The following is a 17,993-nucleotide window of genomic DNA, read 5'->3' on the forward strand; positions in this document are numbered from 1 at the left end:
CTAGCACTAGAGGGCGCTGTGGTCTTTCAATCTCTCGAAGAACTCTCAGGGTTCCGGGAAAGCCCAAGCAAGGGTTGCAAAGGCAAATGGTGCCCCAGTGTCAGGTTGGGGTGGAACGGTGGTAAACCAGAAAAGACATGCCTATCCAAAGTCTGCATCCCCCATTCAGCTTCTGCCAATCATTGCCGTGAACACACTCATGCCCTGTGTTCCAAAACCTCTAATCCCCTCCCTGCGCCCCGCTAAAAGCAGAAATCTGGGCCAGTATGAGAAACAGTGTCTCAGAAAACTGTTTGAAAGCCACTGCCTTAGAATACTTACCCCTTTCCTCTAGAAGTCAACAGTAAGTAGAATTGAATAAAAGAAAATTCCTGGCAAAACATTCCTGAGCCCCTTCTGACTGAACCACTCACTGGCCACGATCCTAGAAGAAGGACAACCTCAAGGACTCCATTGAAAGTGACAGATGAAGTCAGAATCCAAAAACCAGGAACAATTTGAAAAACGTTCTGGTTTGAAAACAGGCTTCTGCTTTCCCCCACTACTTCATGAGTTGTGTCAAGAAGAAAGAAACTCTATCTCCCCTTTGTATTTCTGAAAGCACTAGGGTAGAATTGTTTTCTATAAAATCTTCATTAGGTAAAGAAGATCCTCCTGCTGTCCTAGCGGCTCTAATAGAAAGGCCATCTCAGAAACTCATAAGGGCTCACATCATCAATAAGGCTCCAAATTTGGTTTTGGCCTTGCAGAAAGGCATGACCCAGGAATAAAAGTAAAAATAGTAATAGCTTCACCTTTTAGAGAAAAATATTCCAGAGGAGATAGAAATGTAAACAATCTTTTTAAAAAGTTAATCCTCAGGGCACCTGGGTGGTTCAGTCATTAAGCATCTGCTTTCAGCTCAGGTCATGATCTCAGGGTCCTGGAATTGAGCCCCGCATCGGGCTCCTTGCTCCTCGGGAAGCCTGCTTCTCTCTCCCCCACTCCCCCTGCTTGTGTTCCCTCTCTGGCTGTCTCTCTCTCTCTGTCAAATAAATAAAATCTTTAAAAAATAAAATAAAATAAAAAGTTATTCTTCTCTAATAGTCAAAATTTGAACATTAAAGTGAACAAAGTATCATAATAACAACTAAATTACAAGAATGTTTGAAATAATACTCAGTGGTAGCAAAGTTAGAGTAAAACTTCACAGATTTGACTGATAAAATTGCAAACTGGTACAATCATTTAGAAAAGCAAAATGAAAATATAGTTACTTCTGGGACAATAATAACATTCATAAGAAATGAGATATAATTAGAAACAAAGATTTTTGAGAGATGATAATCATTATAGCGTTACCGATATTACTTTTAAAATATCTGGAAATAACCTAAATTTCAAAGAGTGAGGAAATGGCTTAGTAATTCATCATACATCAGCATGAGGGAACTGAAAATGAAGTTCATAAAAAAGTTTACCATAAAACTATTTCTTAATTCCATAGAAATTTGAAAGCTAAATTTTAAAAAGCCAAATAAAAATGGTACATTCACTGTGATTTTATATATATGTGTGTATATAGTATACATCTATGTGTGTGTATGTGTATATATATATAGTTAGTGATGCAGGAAGTCAATGTGGAAACATGAAAATATTTGAATAAAGGTAAAGAGTGCTTTTATTTTTCTTATAAAATGTAAAAATAAATTTTCTTATGTCAAATCCTATTTTACTATTGAGTTTTCCTGGGGGAAGGGAGCTAATTACTCTAAGACAATGGTTTTCAAACAGCTTTCTGAGGAACTGTCTTTCATATTTTGGATTTCGGTGTAAACTGTTTTTGCTTTTAATTTTTTTTCTTTTGAAAGAGCAATACATGGTTCCAAATTCAAAGACATAAACGCATAGATTAAAATGTGAGTCTTGCTGCCACCCTGTCCCTTAGCTACCTGGTTCCCCTTAAACATCATCAAATTCTTTCCTGTCCTTCCACATAGTCTATGCATAAATAAGCAAAGAATATGTATATATGTACATATTTTTAAATATTAAAGTTGACAAGAGTCAACTCCTAGAAAACTGAAAATATAAAAGTCCATTTAAGAATTCAGAAAACCTTCAAAAATTAAATACCTTTAATAATGACCCTCTCTTCATACTCTTTAAGAGGCATTTTATCTTTCCAGTTAAGAAAATTTGCAAATTCTAGGTAGTTAATCAGCCCATCATTATCCACATCACAGTAGTCAAATAGCTGGTCCAGGAGCTTCTCATCTAAGTGCAAGCTGACCTGTTCACAAGCCTCCCGAAGCTCGGCTTTATCTATCACCCCATCTCCATTCTGTTAGACACAAAGTACAAAAAGATGAAGCAAGCAATCACCTTTAAGAGCAGAGTATGCAACATCTATTATTTCATTTAAGAAAAAGGAGATCTATCACATAAATTCAAAGAATTTGTCTTATTTTTTACATAAGAACAGTCGAATATTAAGCGAGCTCCTCATTGTGTCAACCTGATATGCGCACAGTAATTTCAACCCTGGTTGGAGCGGGGTGTGACTCAGAATCTTTGTTCATTCTACTTTAACATTTTTTCCTTTAAAGCATGCTGTTTACACTGTGGCAGGGCAGGTGTAACCGTGATTTGTGCTTGACGTTGCATTTAACCAACATTGTGTACTTTTTGATAGCTTTCTACATTTTCCCATGCTTTCTAAGTTTTTAACACCTCTGGTTTTCCAACTGAGCACTAAATGGTCCTCCACTCTGTTGTCTGGTAGTGACGGGAAATTGGAGAAGTAGTTGTAGGCCAAATACGGGGAAGCAGAGTCAAAGACTGTTGCCTGCTTGTTGTTAACACTCCTGTGGGCAAGAGGGACATGCTACCAATCTGGCCCCACTGTAACAATTAGCACTAAAATTCATCCTGGTAGGGGGAGCAGGGGAAGTTCCACCTTCTTCCAGACAAAGACAGGAGCACCTACACTGAGTGAGAAAGGAGGGAAATTGATGAAGGCTTTGGGCAGGAACTAGTTGGTTCACTTGGGAGATAAAGAGGTAGTCTATGTCCATTCCACCTTGAGTGTTCCCGATCTCATCTGATCTTGGAAGCTAAGCAGGGTCAGGCCTGTTTAGTACTTGGATGGGAGATTAAGGGTCTGAACACATAATGCTTGTTTGTTTGTTTGTTTTTTAAAGATTTTATTTATTTATTTGACAGAGAGAGACACAGCGAGAGAGGGAACACAAGCAGGGGAAGTGGGAGAGGGAGAAGCAGGCTTCCTGCTGAGCAGGGAGCCCGATGTGGGGCTGGATCCCAGGACCCTGGGATCATGACCTGAGCCCAAGGCAGATGCTTAATGACTGAGCCACCCAGGTGCCCCTGTTTGTTTGTTTTGAAAGATTTTATTTATTAATTTATTTGACAGAGAGAGAGCACAAGTAGGCAGAGCAGCAGGCAGAGGGAGAGGGAGAAGCAGGCTCCTGCTGAGCAGAGAGCCCAATGCGGGGCTCGATCCCAGGACCCTGGGATCATGACCTGAGCCAAAGGCAGATGCTTAAACGACTGAGCCACCCAGGCGCCCTGTTTGTTTGTTTTTTAAGATTTTATTTATTTGAGAAAGAGAGAGAGAGCAGAGCAGGAGGGAGGGGCAGAAAGAGAAACAGCAGAGCCCATGCAGGGTCTCCATCCCAGGACCCTAGGATAATGACCTGAGCTGAAGGCAGATGCCTAACCAATTGAACCACTCAGGTGTCCCACATAACGCTTGTTAAGGAAGAATGGTAAGAGCTGAGATGTCTTACCCCTCAGCCCCTCCTGGAGTCCATCAAACCTTAAGCCCATTTGGAGAGGATGGTAAAAGATCTGAGTTTTTTTGCAGTGGGTCCTGGCTGCTATTAAGGGAGCTTTGGCCCTCTCAGAGAATTTCTGAGACAAACTCCCAAGAGAAAAGATAAATGACTCATTGACTAGTATTCAGCTCTTATGCTCAGGATTAGTTTTAGAATGGTGATGAACGTGATCCCTGGAGAATGAGGAACTGAGCCAACGAACTCTATAAATTCCTGCAGTCAGATTTGTAGGCCTGGAAAACATCCCTGATGCTTATGTTGAAACAGAATGAGAATTTAAAACATATTATCTTGACAAGGGGGCTGCAAATGCCCTGGACTAAGTAGACTCCTTTATAAAAACCTTTGCTGCCACTCTGGAATACAGTATGGAGGTTCCTCAAAAAGTTGAAAATAGAGTTACCCTACGACACAGCAATTGCACTACTGGGTATTTACCCCAAAGATACAAATGTAGGGATCCGAAGGGGCACCTGCACCCCGATGTTTATAGCAGCAATGTCCACAATAGCCAAATTATGGGAAAAGCCAAGATGTCCATTGACAGATGAATGGATAAAGAAGATGTGGTATATATATGTGTGTGTATGTATGTATATATATATATATACATACATACACACACAATGGAATATTATGCAGCCATCAAAAGGAATGAAATCTTGCCATTTGCAATGATGTGGATGGTACTGGAGGGTATTATGCTGAGCAAAATAAGTCAATCAGAGAAAGACATGTATCATATGACCTCACTGATATGAGGAATTCTTAATCTCAGGAAACAAACTGAGGGTTGCTGGAGTGGTGGGGAGTGGGAGACATGGGGTGACTGGGTGCTAAGACATTGGGGAGGGTATGTGCTATGGTGAGCACTGTGAATTGTGTAAGACTGTTGAATCACAGACCTGTACCTCTGAAACAAATAATACATTATATGTTAAAAAGAAAAAGAAGAAAATAGCAGGAAGGAAAAAATGAAGGGGGGAAATCGGAGGGGGAGATGAATCATGAGAGACTATTGACTCTGAGAAACAAACTGAGGGTTCTAGAGGGGAGGGGGAGGGGGATGGGTTAGCCTGGTGATGGGTATTAAAGAGGGCACGTACTGAATGGAGCACTGGGTGTTATATGCAAACAATGAATCATGGAACACTACATCAAAAACTAATGATGCAATGTATGGTGATTAACAGAACATAAAAAAAAAAAAAAAAAAAACCTCTGCTGCAAGCCCAAGTCAACCAAAAATGCAAACCCCATAGCCCTAGCTGAAAAGCTATGTGGGATATGGCAGTTGAATCAAGGGGTTCTCAAAACTGAAATAGATGGTGCCCACAGTGATGACTTCATCGCCCAATATAGCGATTTGTGTGGACTGAAAACACTGGTGGTTTGTTTCATTTTGCTGCATACCGCTCAAAACTCAAAGTAAATATTTCTTACTCTCTGTACTGAGTCATGCCCTCTGCACCCTTGATTCTCCCCTCCTCCATACCCCAACCTCAGCTGCTCTAAGGAGAAAGATGACTAGATGTGGGACCAAGGTCTCCCTGTTCCCAAGGGAGATCAAATGCTACATGCATCTGTTCAAGTATACTATTGAACTTCAGAGGGGCAAAGTCTCAAACTTTTATGGCCTCTGGATACGGGTGCCAAAGTCATCATCCTACCCAGTCTCTAGAGAGAGGAGATGTCTGCATTCAGCTAGTGGGGTTTGGGCAGGGTTTGTTCAAAGTGGAGAAGGAAAGTTAGCAATATATTATTTCTGTAGCTTCCACTGCTGAATTTATAACTTGTACTGAAGTTTTGCATATTTGTATTACTAATGAGCCACATGTAGAGAATGCTATTACCTTTGGAGCCCCACAACCCTAATGACCCCTTTGAGCCTCAGGTCTCTATGACTAACAGTTTTGACACTTAGAACCTCTAGGTCTGGTTTACTAACTTGAAACTCAGTGGTCTTCCCTGGGCTGCTGTGGCTTTTAATGAGAGCTATGAATGATCAAAAATGGACATAGTCAATCTACTCAAGGCTAGTCTCATGGCTCTGGCCAATACTCCCCTTGATGAACCCATTATATTTTTACTGACTCTTTGACTGTTACCAATGGCCTGTCTGTTTGGTTTGCCACTTGGAAAAGGAAAACTATAGACTGGAAGATTAAAGACACTGCTTTTTAAGTCTGAAAACTATGGTAACAAATCATAGCTGTTGATTGAGCCATGTTGGTAAGTCATATAGAAGCCCATGCTAAGGGTTATTCTCTGCTCATTCTCAGACTATAATCAAGCTTCTGACTAAGCCTAAACCATCCATATTGCCAATTTTGCTACCTGGATCCATTGTTGTACCAGACATGGTGACACACAAATGAGTACCAAGTAAAACACTCTATGTTTATGAGGCAGAGGCTACCGCACCACATACCATACTTGTGACTTCTGACAAAATTCAGCCAATTTGTCTCATGGTGAGGGAGGACACATCACACATAAGACATGGCCTTCATGCTCCTAGCATACTGACTACATGGAACCTTTGTCACCTCTCAGAGCTATTGGTGATGCATCATACTGTTGACACATTTTCAAGCTATGGAATTGCTATTTCAGTTCAATCAGCCAGCTCCAAGCACAAGAGTATGGTCCATGAAATTAATCTGAGTCATGTGTTTTGCTTTCTGGACCATTTTCTGCCTGACAATGTTGTGTCTTACAGCAAAAGTGTTACTCAACAATGAGCTGTTAGTCAAGGTATTCAATGAACCTTTCCTACACCCAGCCATCCACAGCCATCTGGTAGGACTGAGCTTTGGAATAACCTTCTCAAAAATTGTCTACCATCCTCACCAGCTTCTGGCTCACAAAACCAGTTTTATCATTGAATGCAGCTGTCTCCAAAAAGGAATAATCTCATCTCAGCTACTTCCTGGTAATGATTAAAATAAAAGGAATTGACCCTCAACTCTATGGTCAACTAATCTCTGCCAAAGCAGGAAAGAATATCCAATAGAAAAAAGACAGTCTCTTTAACAAATGGTGTTGGGAAAATTGGACAGCCACATGGAGAAAAATGAAACTAGACCATTTCCTTACACCATACGCAAAAATAGACTCAAAATGGATGAAAGGCCTAAACATGAGACAGGAGCCCATCAAAATCCTAGAGAAACACAGGTGGCAACCTCTGTGACCTTGGCCACAGCAAGTTCTTACTAGACACATCTCCAAAGGCAAGGGAAACAAAGGCAAAAATGAACTATTGGGCCATCATCAATATAAAAGCTTTTGCACAGCAAAGGAAACAGACAAAACTAAAAGACAAGACAAAACTAAAAGACAACCGACAGAATGGGAGAAGATATTTGCAAATGTCTTATCAGATAAAGGGCTAGTATCCAAAATCTATAAAGAACTTATCAAACTCAATACCCTAAGGACAAATCATACAATCAAGAAATGGGCAGAAGACATGAACAGACATTTGTCCAAAGAAGACATACAAATGGCCAACAGACACATGAAAAAACAGACACATCACTCAGCATGAGGGAAATCCAAATTAAAACCACAATGAGATACTACCTCACACCAGTCAGAATGGCTAAAATTAACAAGTCAGGAAACAACAGATGTTGGCAAGGATGCAGAGAAAAGGGAACCCTCTTACACACTGTTGGTGGGAATGCAAGCTGGTGCAGCCACTCTGGAAGACAGTATGGAGGTTCTTCAAAAAGTTGAAAATAGAGCTACCCTTCCACGCAGCAATTGCCCTACTGGGTATTTACCCCAAAGATACAAAGGTAGTGATCCGAAGGGGCACCTGCACCCCAATGTTTGTAGCAGCAATGTCCACGATAGCCAAACTATGGAAAGAGCCCAGATGTCCATTGACGGATGAATGGATAAAGAAGATGTAGTGTGTATATATATATATATACAATGGAATTCTACTCAGCCATCAAAAAAATAACATCTTGCCGTTTGCAACGAAGTGGATGGAACTAGAGGGTATTATGCTATGTGAAATGAGTCAATCAGAGAAAGGCAATTATCATATGATATCACTCATATGTGGAGTTTAAGAAACAAGGCAGAGGATCATAGGGGAAGAGAGGAAAAAATAAAACAAGATGAAATCAGAGAGGGAGACAAACCATAAGAGACTCTTAATCATAGGAAACAAACTGAGGGTTGCTGGAGGGGAGAGGGTGGGGTATGGGGATAACTGGGTGATGGAAAAAAGAAATAAAAATAAATTAAAAATTAAAAAAAAGAATAAAAGGAATTGGAATAATATAGACCTATTTCAAAAATTTGGGACTCTACTATGACCACTTCTGGACATGATGAGTCTTTTCATTTCCCCTCTAGATTTTAAATCTCCTAAGTGGAAAGTCTACACATTATCTGGAATAATGTTTGATGTACAGTTAGTGTTCAATAAATAACAGAATTAATCCTCTAAGCCAAGAAGATTCATTTAGGAAATCATGGCTTATTTGTTCTGTTTTGTTTTTGTGTTTTTCATTAAAGTAAATCTGGGCATTCAATAGTAGAAGATTCAAATAATCAAAAATTATCCTACAGCTGTACTAGAAGACCCACATCTTATTACCCTCTCAGAAAAAAAAAAGCTCCTGGAGGACACTGAGCACTGCATTGTGCATATTAAAAGTTAACTATTTAAAAGGTATATCAACATTAAATAATTCTCGGTAATTTCCTCCCTGCTTAATTTAATTTTATCATAAGGAATGTGCCTGGTGGTTCACTAAGATAATCAACAGCTATTAAGATGATCATCTTGCCTATAATTACATTTAAAATGAAGAATTTTTAAAAAGCAGAGCACTATGTATTGTGGTAGGTTCTCTGATTCATATCACTGCTATCTAAATTTACCCTGCTATCATCTTTGTAAGATCCTTGTATTTGAGTAAAGCGTAAAATGTACTTATTTTAGCTTACATATTTTAATTTTGAAGATTCATTTTTAAATTACCTGTAAATAGCAATTGGTCTCTATTAAAAACCAGAGAAACAGTTGAATACTTACATTTTCTTTAAACACAACTTTGTGAGACATGTAGTGAGTGACTGATTGGTGTTTGTCCCTACATAATTGGTACAAACCTAAATGAGATATTTAACCCACTTTTTATTCATCAGTACAATACACACACACAGGCCTCTAATCTAAAAACAAATAAAATGAATGGATTAAACTGAATAAGCCAATGAGTAATCAAGATTTTTTTTAAGATAAAAAATGTGAAGTGTAACTTTTCTAAAATTGTGCTCAACATTGGAAGGGAGATACAAATATCATCTTTTCTTTTTGAGATAAAATTACTCTTTTTTTTTCCTTCTCATATCAAGATTATGATGCACTGCATCATCGTAGGTTTATGAGCTTTTATTTGTTTAAATCAGGCTCGTTCTAAAATAGTTTCAGGCTGCCTAGAAAAATAAGTACAATTAAACAGAGCCCCAAAATTGAGGAAATCAGGGCAAAGAGAAAATAAAGATGAAATAAAATAAGAAATGTGGAATAAGGGACGCCTGCGTGGCTCAGTCATTAAGCATCTGCCTTCGGCTCGGGTCATGATCCCGGGGTCCAGGGATCGAGCCCCGCATCGGACTCCCTGATAGGCGGGAAGCCTGCTTCTCCCTCTCCAACTCCCCCTGCTTGTATTCCAGCTCTATCTCTCTCTGTCAAATAAATAAATAAAATCTTTAAAAAAAAAAAAAGAAAGAAAGAAACGTGGAATAAAAAGAGCACACAAAATGCATGCTGTAAGATCATATTCACAAACTAGATGTGTTTTGTTGAATTGGCTCTGAGCTTCCTGGTGGCCAAGTCAAAAAGGTATTCACCATCAGTACAAAGTTCATGCTGCTTATGAGGTAAAAACAAACCAGATACATAAATGCAGCACAGTTATTTCCTTTAGAAAGACTGGGTTTCTTTATAAAGAGGATACATGTGACAAAAATAAATAAAAGCCTTATGGACATAGTAACAAAATTGTGCAATATTTCACAAGAGGTTTGTACAATAGTGCACCTTAGTATAAGCTAAAGGCAGTGCAGCTTGGTGAAAGCAATCCTGTGATGGCCTAAAATGGTGTGAGGTAATTATGCAGGCCTAGATTGATCTGACTTTATGAAAGGACACAATTTAGGTTGAAAATGGAATAATCTTACACTCTCAAAACTGAAACCACACCCTGCTCCCCCAGGGGAGAAGCATTCCAAGCTTGACTTGTACATAGACTAACAGCACTATGTATACATACTCAACTTTAGGTATAGATGGCCTAGACCCAGGAGTCTTCCCTGGGGATCTATGATGCCCCCCCCCCACTTTGCTCCCAGCACACTACAGTGTTAATCTGCCACAGTGGTTCTCAAATTGTATCAGAATGACCTGCAGAGCTTGTTAAAACACAATTGCTAGGCCCCAACCTGAAGTTCCCAATTCAGTAGGTGGGCCTTAGATTGCACATTTCTAACGAGTTCCCAAGTAACCCTGGTGGTGATAAAAGGACCAAACTTTGGCAACCACTGATCTACTCCAGGGGTCAGCAAACGTTTACTGTCAAGGGCCAAAAAGCAAATATTTTAGGTTTTGCAGGCCATTCAGTCTCTGCATTTGTAGTGCAAAAGCAGACATAGAAAATACTTAAAACAAATTGTCATGTAGAACTATTTACAAAGACAGGTGGTGGGCTGGATTTGACCCTCAGGCCATAGTCTGCTGACCCCTGATCTACACCAACCTGCCAGGATCTATAAGCCATGCATTGTCCAAAAAACTCCATTCAAATACTAGCCTTATCATAGTGCCTGAAGGCTGCCAGCAAAGTGTCAAAGTTTTGGTAGTTAACTTTCTTCAAGTGATGTTGCACTGCTGCAATCAGGGCTCTCTGTCTATCCTTGCCTTGAAGATATTCACCCGGAAGTCTGTTATGGATGAGATCACCAGCTCCTATTAGAAAAGGGGAGGGGGGAGTCTTTTATCTGAATTTAAACTCTGTTAATATTATTCCCATCCTAAGAAAGAGATCTAGCAGTCTGTGAATGAAAAAAACCTCACGCTTAAATCTGACACTATTATGCAGCATGACAGAAAATCCTTGTGTATAAAAAAGTACATAAAGTAATTAATAAAGCTTCATACTTCTGTTTTATGTTACTTCTCTGCTCAATGAAAAAGTTCTGACAAAATGAATTTGGGGCGGGGAGATGGCGGGGGGAATCATCAGCCCTACTTGGCTGTCTTTCCTAAGATTTTAAGCCCTTGCCTCTCTGCTTCTTTGCAGACATTTGTCCGCAATGCTGAGGATCTGAAAGATAGGGAGGAGTCCATGTGGAGGCCACTCTAAATGCCTTGAAGTTGACTAAACCTCTGGGATCCCTTGTAAAAATTGAACTCAAATACCCTATTCCCACCTAATATGAATTTCAGTATGCATTATAAGTTCCCATTTCTCAGCCCTGCTTCCCGGGTACAACCACATGCACACCAACCCTCATCCACAATTCTATTAACTGAGTCCTGACCCACAACCCCCTCAGTTATCTGGAAGTCATAAACTCTCCACCTGCTATATCCCCTCAGACCTGGCCCTTGCTTCCATTTATCATTCATGACTTAAAGGAACTTCCACAGATTATAACACAAAGAAAGTACAAACATACACACTGCCTATAAGCATTCCTTGCCACTCCCTTTTGGGAAACATTCCTTGGATGTTAATGGTGACAGAGCTCAGACTAGAGTGGACCATGTTGCTCCAGATGTGATGGCTTGGTGGATGTCACAGGAAGGAACCTTTTGCTTCAGTTCATTTTCCCCTGGCCTACACACCTCCCTTCCCGCTTGCTTAGGTCAGGATCATGTTGGCAGTTGGCTGTGATATCCTAGATGGAATAATTTAAATCACTACATCCGCTGCAGTTCACAGCAACTAATGTTTATATAAGGCCCTATATTAGGCCCTGTCAAGAGTCTCTTTTAATAGGTACTCACTGCGCCTCTAAGATTCTTACTTATTATAAAATCAGGAGCTAATCCCACATATTCTGATAAAAGTCATGTTTTTAGGGGTAGATGGGGTTGAGAAGCCCACAACTAATGCTGGTTCCAGGAACCAGGCAAGTGCCTCAGACCAAAATCAAGTGGACAAAGCACAAGTAAGGCTCTGTGAGAGGAAATCAAGACAGTGAGAGTGATTTTTGACAAATAAGCAGGGCTTCCTCTCCTCATCCACATTCCTGCCTCTGATATAAACACCGGGGTGGCTATTGTGTATAATGGAGATCTTCCTTTTTCCACAAGATGGCTCTTGGTTGAGTTTTTATCTTCGGAGGCCTTCCCTCTCCATTAACATGCAAAAATAACCATTTGAATGATGGTTTTTTCAATTCCACCTGGTTTTCCCACCATAATCCCACTATGTGTAACTCCTGCTGAGTGAGATGTATGCTGATATTTTCTTCTGACTTGGCCCTGAAAGAATAGGTATGAAGCTCATGTAAAATCATTTGCAATTACTCGAGGGTCGTCTCTATAGAGCTGAAATCAGGAGCACAAGTTCTGGCCCTGGGAGACCCATGACCTAGCTACCACACCATGGCTGTCAGAAAAGCCAAGCAAGCTCTTTAATTGTACTCTGCCTGCAACCAGTTCCCATGAGGCAGTACTGTCCACCGGTGTTGGATTTTCCTTTACCTTACCTCTGCTCTGGTGCATTTTTGGAGCTGGCCACAGCCCTTGTGCTCTTCCTGGAGGTGTCTTAACATTACCAATAACTCCAGGCCTTAGGGATGAGACATTCTTTGTACTGCTGCCTTTATTTCCATAAGTAAGTGTAAAGGAGAAATCCAGGCCCAGTAAAGAAATCAATATGTTTCTAGAAGCAGGAGCTTTCTGCAGAATAAATGCCATTAGTTGACCCCAATAATCATCATAAAAGATGAGAACCTAGAGTTAATCTGCATCCATCCATAAACTCCAGGAAAAGTCCAAAGAGGATTTAGAGTCCCCTTTCACAGTTAAACTATGCAGGACCAATCCTGGTACTGATACTTATGTATTTTTTAAATTATTAATGTCAGTGGTTTTCCTTTTCATTTTGTAATACTATCTCATTCAATTTGTAGGGATAACTTTGATCAACTATTAGGAAATTTGTCAATGTTGTGAAATTGTCAAAATGATAAACTATGTGTTGGATTCACCAATTCATGCTATAAAGATTTGTGAAAAATGTACTGTGTGCTAGACTCCAAGGATCCAACAGACAGCAAGACGGAGCACCCACCAGCATGAAGCGTGCCCTCAAGTAAGCAGAATTTACCATGATTACCTATTTATTTTTCAGGCCAATTGATGGATTTCCTAAATCATCTCTTAACCACTCTTACAGGTAGGAAGAGCCTCTAAGATGGATAGGCATACATTAAACATGTAACAGTTCATCTAAAAACAGAACTGAAATACAATCTCCTAATTAATGCAATTAATGATATTCTAAAACACTGTTTCATAAGCTCAATAAATATATATTTTGTCAGTGAGTGGGCTTTAGCTAAAACATTTTCAGTAGCAGTTCGTGTACATAAGAGCCTACTGGATCAGAATGTCTGGGCATAGGTCCCAGGAACCTGCGTATTTAATAAATTCCCTGGGTGATTTTAATGCGAGTAGACTACAGACTATATTTTGAAAACCACTGATATACAGCCCAACCCTGATAAGCTTTAGCATAGTCTTCCCTTTGAATGTCTACCGTATAGATTGCTTAGAAATAAAGACAAAATCCTGGCAAGTTTCTTCTGCCACTTTATGGATTAATTGATTGATTGGCTGGTGGGAAGAGAGTGGCTCTTAATTATGTGATTGAAGAGTACAGTGGTTTCTCAAACTTGAATGTGCTTACAATTAATCTGGGAATATCATAAAATGCAGTTTCAGTTTCAGTAGGTCTGGTGTGGAGCCTGAGATTCTGCATTGCTAAGAAACTTGCAGGGGACACCAACACTGCCAGTCTGCAGACCACCTTCTGAGTAACAGGGACCTAGTACAATGCTTGAATTCATTAAAAAGCTGCCTCAAATCGCCTTGGCTTATTTAATACAGGCCATATTTATTTTCTAAATAAAGTTCTGAGCCTTGACGACACTTACTCATTCACAAAGGCTTTAAACTGTACCTATTTCAAACATAATATGAACATTTTTTTTCTTTTTTTGTGCTACAAATTGTTCATTAATGTCAATGTAATATTTTAAGCCTTTAAAATTCGAAGTTTGAAAGAAGGAGATGGTGAATTTAACCACATAACTTTGTAAGGATGTTGCTGTTTTTTAAGGAGAAACTTTGTATATTTACCATACTCCTCAGCACGGAGGCAAGCTCCAAATGTGTGGTCTGGGGGAACAGTCATTGTTTCTGCAATGCTATCAAAGAAAACAAATCCTTTAGTTAAAATACTCACCACATGGCATCTCTGGAATTTAAAATATGCTTGCCATATGTTTTTAATAGCCTGTATTTCTCCTATAACCAAACTATGAAGATCAAACAGAAGTTCTCCAGCCGATCTTCTGTCTAATCTTCCACTTGCTCAGGCAATGGTTAAAGGCTTTCCCTGGCTTTCAGTAGCCCAAATTTAAAAAGAAAATTAAGAACATACTCAAAGCAGAATATGGAAGTAGAAACAGACAGGCAGACAGACAGAGACAGGGAAGAGAGAGAGAGAGAAAAAAAAATGTAACATGATAAATTAAATTTCTAGTATCCCAGAAATAAAGCTTTACATAAAATTCTCCCTCCCTGGTCTCTGAATGCCCGCTTCATCTCAGAGGACTCAACACTTCCTAGAACCCCAGGCCCCTACAGAAGCTAAGAGAGTTCCCTGATTATCACAAAAGGATGACTTTCTTACTTAATGGATAGAACCTAACAGAAAACAAACCAACATTTACCGAAAGAGTACTTTTTATATTCCATCCAAAGACGCTATCAATTCAAAGTTAATTATTAACTTACGGATCTAAAACTCTTCCAAGTTTACGTTGAAACTTTTCTTTGAAATCATCAACTCTCTTGGATACGACCTTAGCTCCTCTTTTCCTATAAAATTAGAAAGCTGTCAAGCATCTCTATTACCTAAGTATTCTTGGCTGCCAAATACACATACAATGAGAAATACCATAGTATCATTGGTTCTTTTTTTTTCTTAATTATTATTATTTATTTTATTATTTATTTTTTTTTTAGAGAGAGAGAGCCCCAGTGGGGAGGGGAGGGGCAGAAAGAGGGAGAGAATCTTAAGCAGGCTCCATATCTAGCGTGGAGCCCCACACGGGGCTTGATCTCAAGACCCTGAGATCATGACCTGAGCTGAAATCAAGATTCAGACACAACCAACTGAGCCACGTAGGTGCCCCTTGGAATACCATAGTATCATTTGGGCCATCAAAACATACACACAGGGGCGCCTGGGTTGCTCAGTCATTAAGCGTCTGCCTTCGGCTCAGGTCATGATCCCAGGGTTCTGGGATAGAGTCCTGTGTCAGGCTCCCTGCTCAGCAGGAAGCCTGCTTCTCCCTCTCCCACTCTCCCTGCTTGTGTTCCCTCTTCGCTGTGTCTTTCTCTGTCAAATAAATATCTTTAAAAAAAAAAAAATACACACAGTTTCAAGAAAAGATACATGCTAAAAAAAAGCTGTATTATACAGATAAGTTTGTAACAGAATATAACATTTTATCTAAATATAACATTTTGGGGGCACCTGGGTGGCTCAGTAGTTAAGCGTCTGCCTTCAGCTCGGGTCATGATCCCAGGGTCCTGGGATCAAACCCCGCATCGGGCTCCCTGCTCACCAGGAGGCCTGCTTCTCCCTCTCCCACTCCCCCTGCTTGTGTTCCCTCTCTGGCTGGGTCTCTGTCAAATAAATAAATAAAATCTTTTTAAAAAAAAATAAATATCTGTCTAAAGACTAAGACAAGCAGATTTAAAATTTTTTCAGTAAACAAAACCAAGGTGTTAACATTATCATAAATGCAACTACTAAAATTTCTAAAAGAAAATTAAGGACCAAATAAATAAATAACCAAAGGATATAAACAGATAATTCACATCTAGTAACAAATATATGGAGAAATTATGATTCCCTCCAGTAATAAATCTATAATAAAAGAAACAAAGTGGTACTTTGAATGCAGTGCATAAGCAAATAGAGAGACAGACAGAAAGAGAGAATACCTAACATTAGCACAATGTATGGTAAAACACTTGGTAGATTGCTAGTTCAAATTGCTATAATCCTTTTGGAAATAATTTGGTAATATGATTCAAAAAGCATAAAAATGGTCATTCCCTTTTATCTATGTCTGGGAACCAATCCTAGGAAGATAATCCACACAATAATTTAAAATGTGGGAAAGTGGGGCACCTGAGTGGCTCAGTTGGTTAAGCGACTGCCTTCGGCTCAGGTCATGATCCTGGAGTCCCTGGATCGAGTCCCGCATCTGGCTCTCTGCTCGGCAGGGAGTCTGCTTCGTCCTCTGACCCTATCCCCTCTCATGTGTTCTCTCTCTCTCATTCTCTCTCTCTCAAATAAATAAATAAAATCTTTAAAAATAAAAAAAATAAAATGTGGGAAAGTTATAGATATAAAAATGTTTGTAGCCTCATTGACTACAAAGGAAAAAAAAAGAAGATAAATGTTTGATCATGGAGGGTGATTAAATTATGTCACACTGACAAGAATACAGTTTGCATACATTTTAAATGTTGGTTATTAAGAATACACAATATAAAATTATTTCATGTTAAGTGAAAAAGCAGGATATAAAATAGGATTGCACTCTGATTAAAGCTATGTAAACATTTACACAGGAAGCTACACTAGAAAGAAATACATTAAAAAGATAACAGTGGTTGAATTTTGGAGACGGGATTATGGGTGATTTTATTTTGCCAATTTTCTGTAACATGATTTCATTACTTCTATCACTGTGATTAAATGAACAAGGTTTCTTTTGAGAACTGGAAAATTACAACACTATTTAATAACATTAAAATTAATAAATTCTCTATTGTTTTGTTAAGACTAAAAACAATGAACATTTAATTCTTAAACTCCATTTGCTTTTAAAACTATTTCCTGTACTATTGAAATACCGAGCTGAATAAATTTCTGGAGAAGAGTGACACTCTGTGGAGAAACAAAAGATGAAATATAAAGTAGTTCATCTCTTCTGTCTTCCTTTACTTCCCATTAGTTCAAAAACGGGGAAAAAAGAACAATACTGGTATAGTCAGAATAAATCAATGGCAGTTTAAGGGCCATAATTTGAACAAATAAAGTTGACATTCTAAAAACCAGTTCCAAAGGGCATAATTAGGAACATGCAGGGATGAAGTGGGTAAGGATTATAAGTCACAGAGCCTACTCCTTTTGCCCTAAAAGTGCCTGGATTATGTTTCTGGAAGATCTAGGAAATATCTGTAAGCAGTCACATATGTCGAAATATCCATAACTGCACAACATCATTGCACAGCCTCACAGCATTCACTAAACGGCTTGAAATAAAGGCCTTCGTGTGAATTTTTTTCATTCAGACACACACACACTCACCTATCACATGAAGATTCTAACCGATTCTTCAAACCAAAGGTCATAAACAGAATATAGATAGAGATAGCTTTATAGAGGAAATATATCCCTTAAAAGTTGAGTGTAACCAAGTTTACATTAAAATATAAAATTGAGGGGCGCCTGGGTGGCTCAGTCATTGGGTGTCTGCTTTCGGCTCAGGTCATGATCTCGGGGTCCTGGGATCGAGCCCCGCGTCGGGCTCCCTGCTCGTTGGGGAGCCTGCTTCTCCCTCTCCCACTCCCCTTGCTTGTGTTCCCTCTCTCACTGTCTCTTTCTCTGTCAAATAAGTAAAATCTTAAAAAAATTATATATATATATATATATATATATATATATAATTGAGATACTTAACTCCAAAATTGTAATAGAAATCACACTGAAGAATGAAATAGTGAAATAGTAAGATTTTATTTATTTATTTGAGAGAGAGACAGAGAGTGGGAGGGGGAGGGGCAGAGGGAGAGAGAAAGAG

At 39.2% G+C, this 17,993-nt stretch overlaps 1 protein-coding gene across 1 annotated transcript in view; it reads right to left on the reverse strand.

Annotated features, from left to right (window-relative positions):
• The window catches only part of EFHB (EF-hand domain family member B), a 57,673-nt gene that overhangs the window by 5,580 nt on the left and 34,100 nt on the right, over positions 1-17,993 (reverse strand). Inside the window, exons 7-10 of the mRNA XM_032409241.1 lie at positions 14,905-14,988; positions 14,245-14,312; positions 10,682-10,836; positions 2,119-2,326 (exon numbers count right to left, since the gene is read on the reverse strand). Of these exons, the coding sequence (XP_032265132.1) occupies positions 2,119-2,326; positions 10,682-10,836; positions 14,245-14,312; positions 14,905-14,988 (515 nt within the window). The remainder of the gene's footprint in view (positions 1-2,118; positions 2,327-10,681; positions 10,837-14,244; positions 14,313-14,904; positions 14,989-17,993) is intronic.

This window comes from Phoca vitulina, unplaced genomic scaffold (assembly GCF_004348235.1).
Source record: "Phoca vitulina isolate PV1807 unplaced genomic scaffold, GSC_HSeal_1.0 scaffold10, whole genome shotgun sequence".
Classification (NCBI taxonomy): Eukaryota; Metazoa; Chordata; class Mammalia; order Carnivora; family Phocidae; genus Phoca; species Phoca vitulina.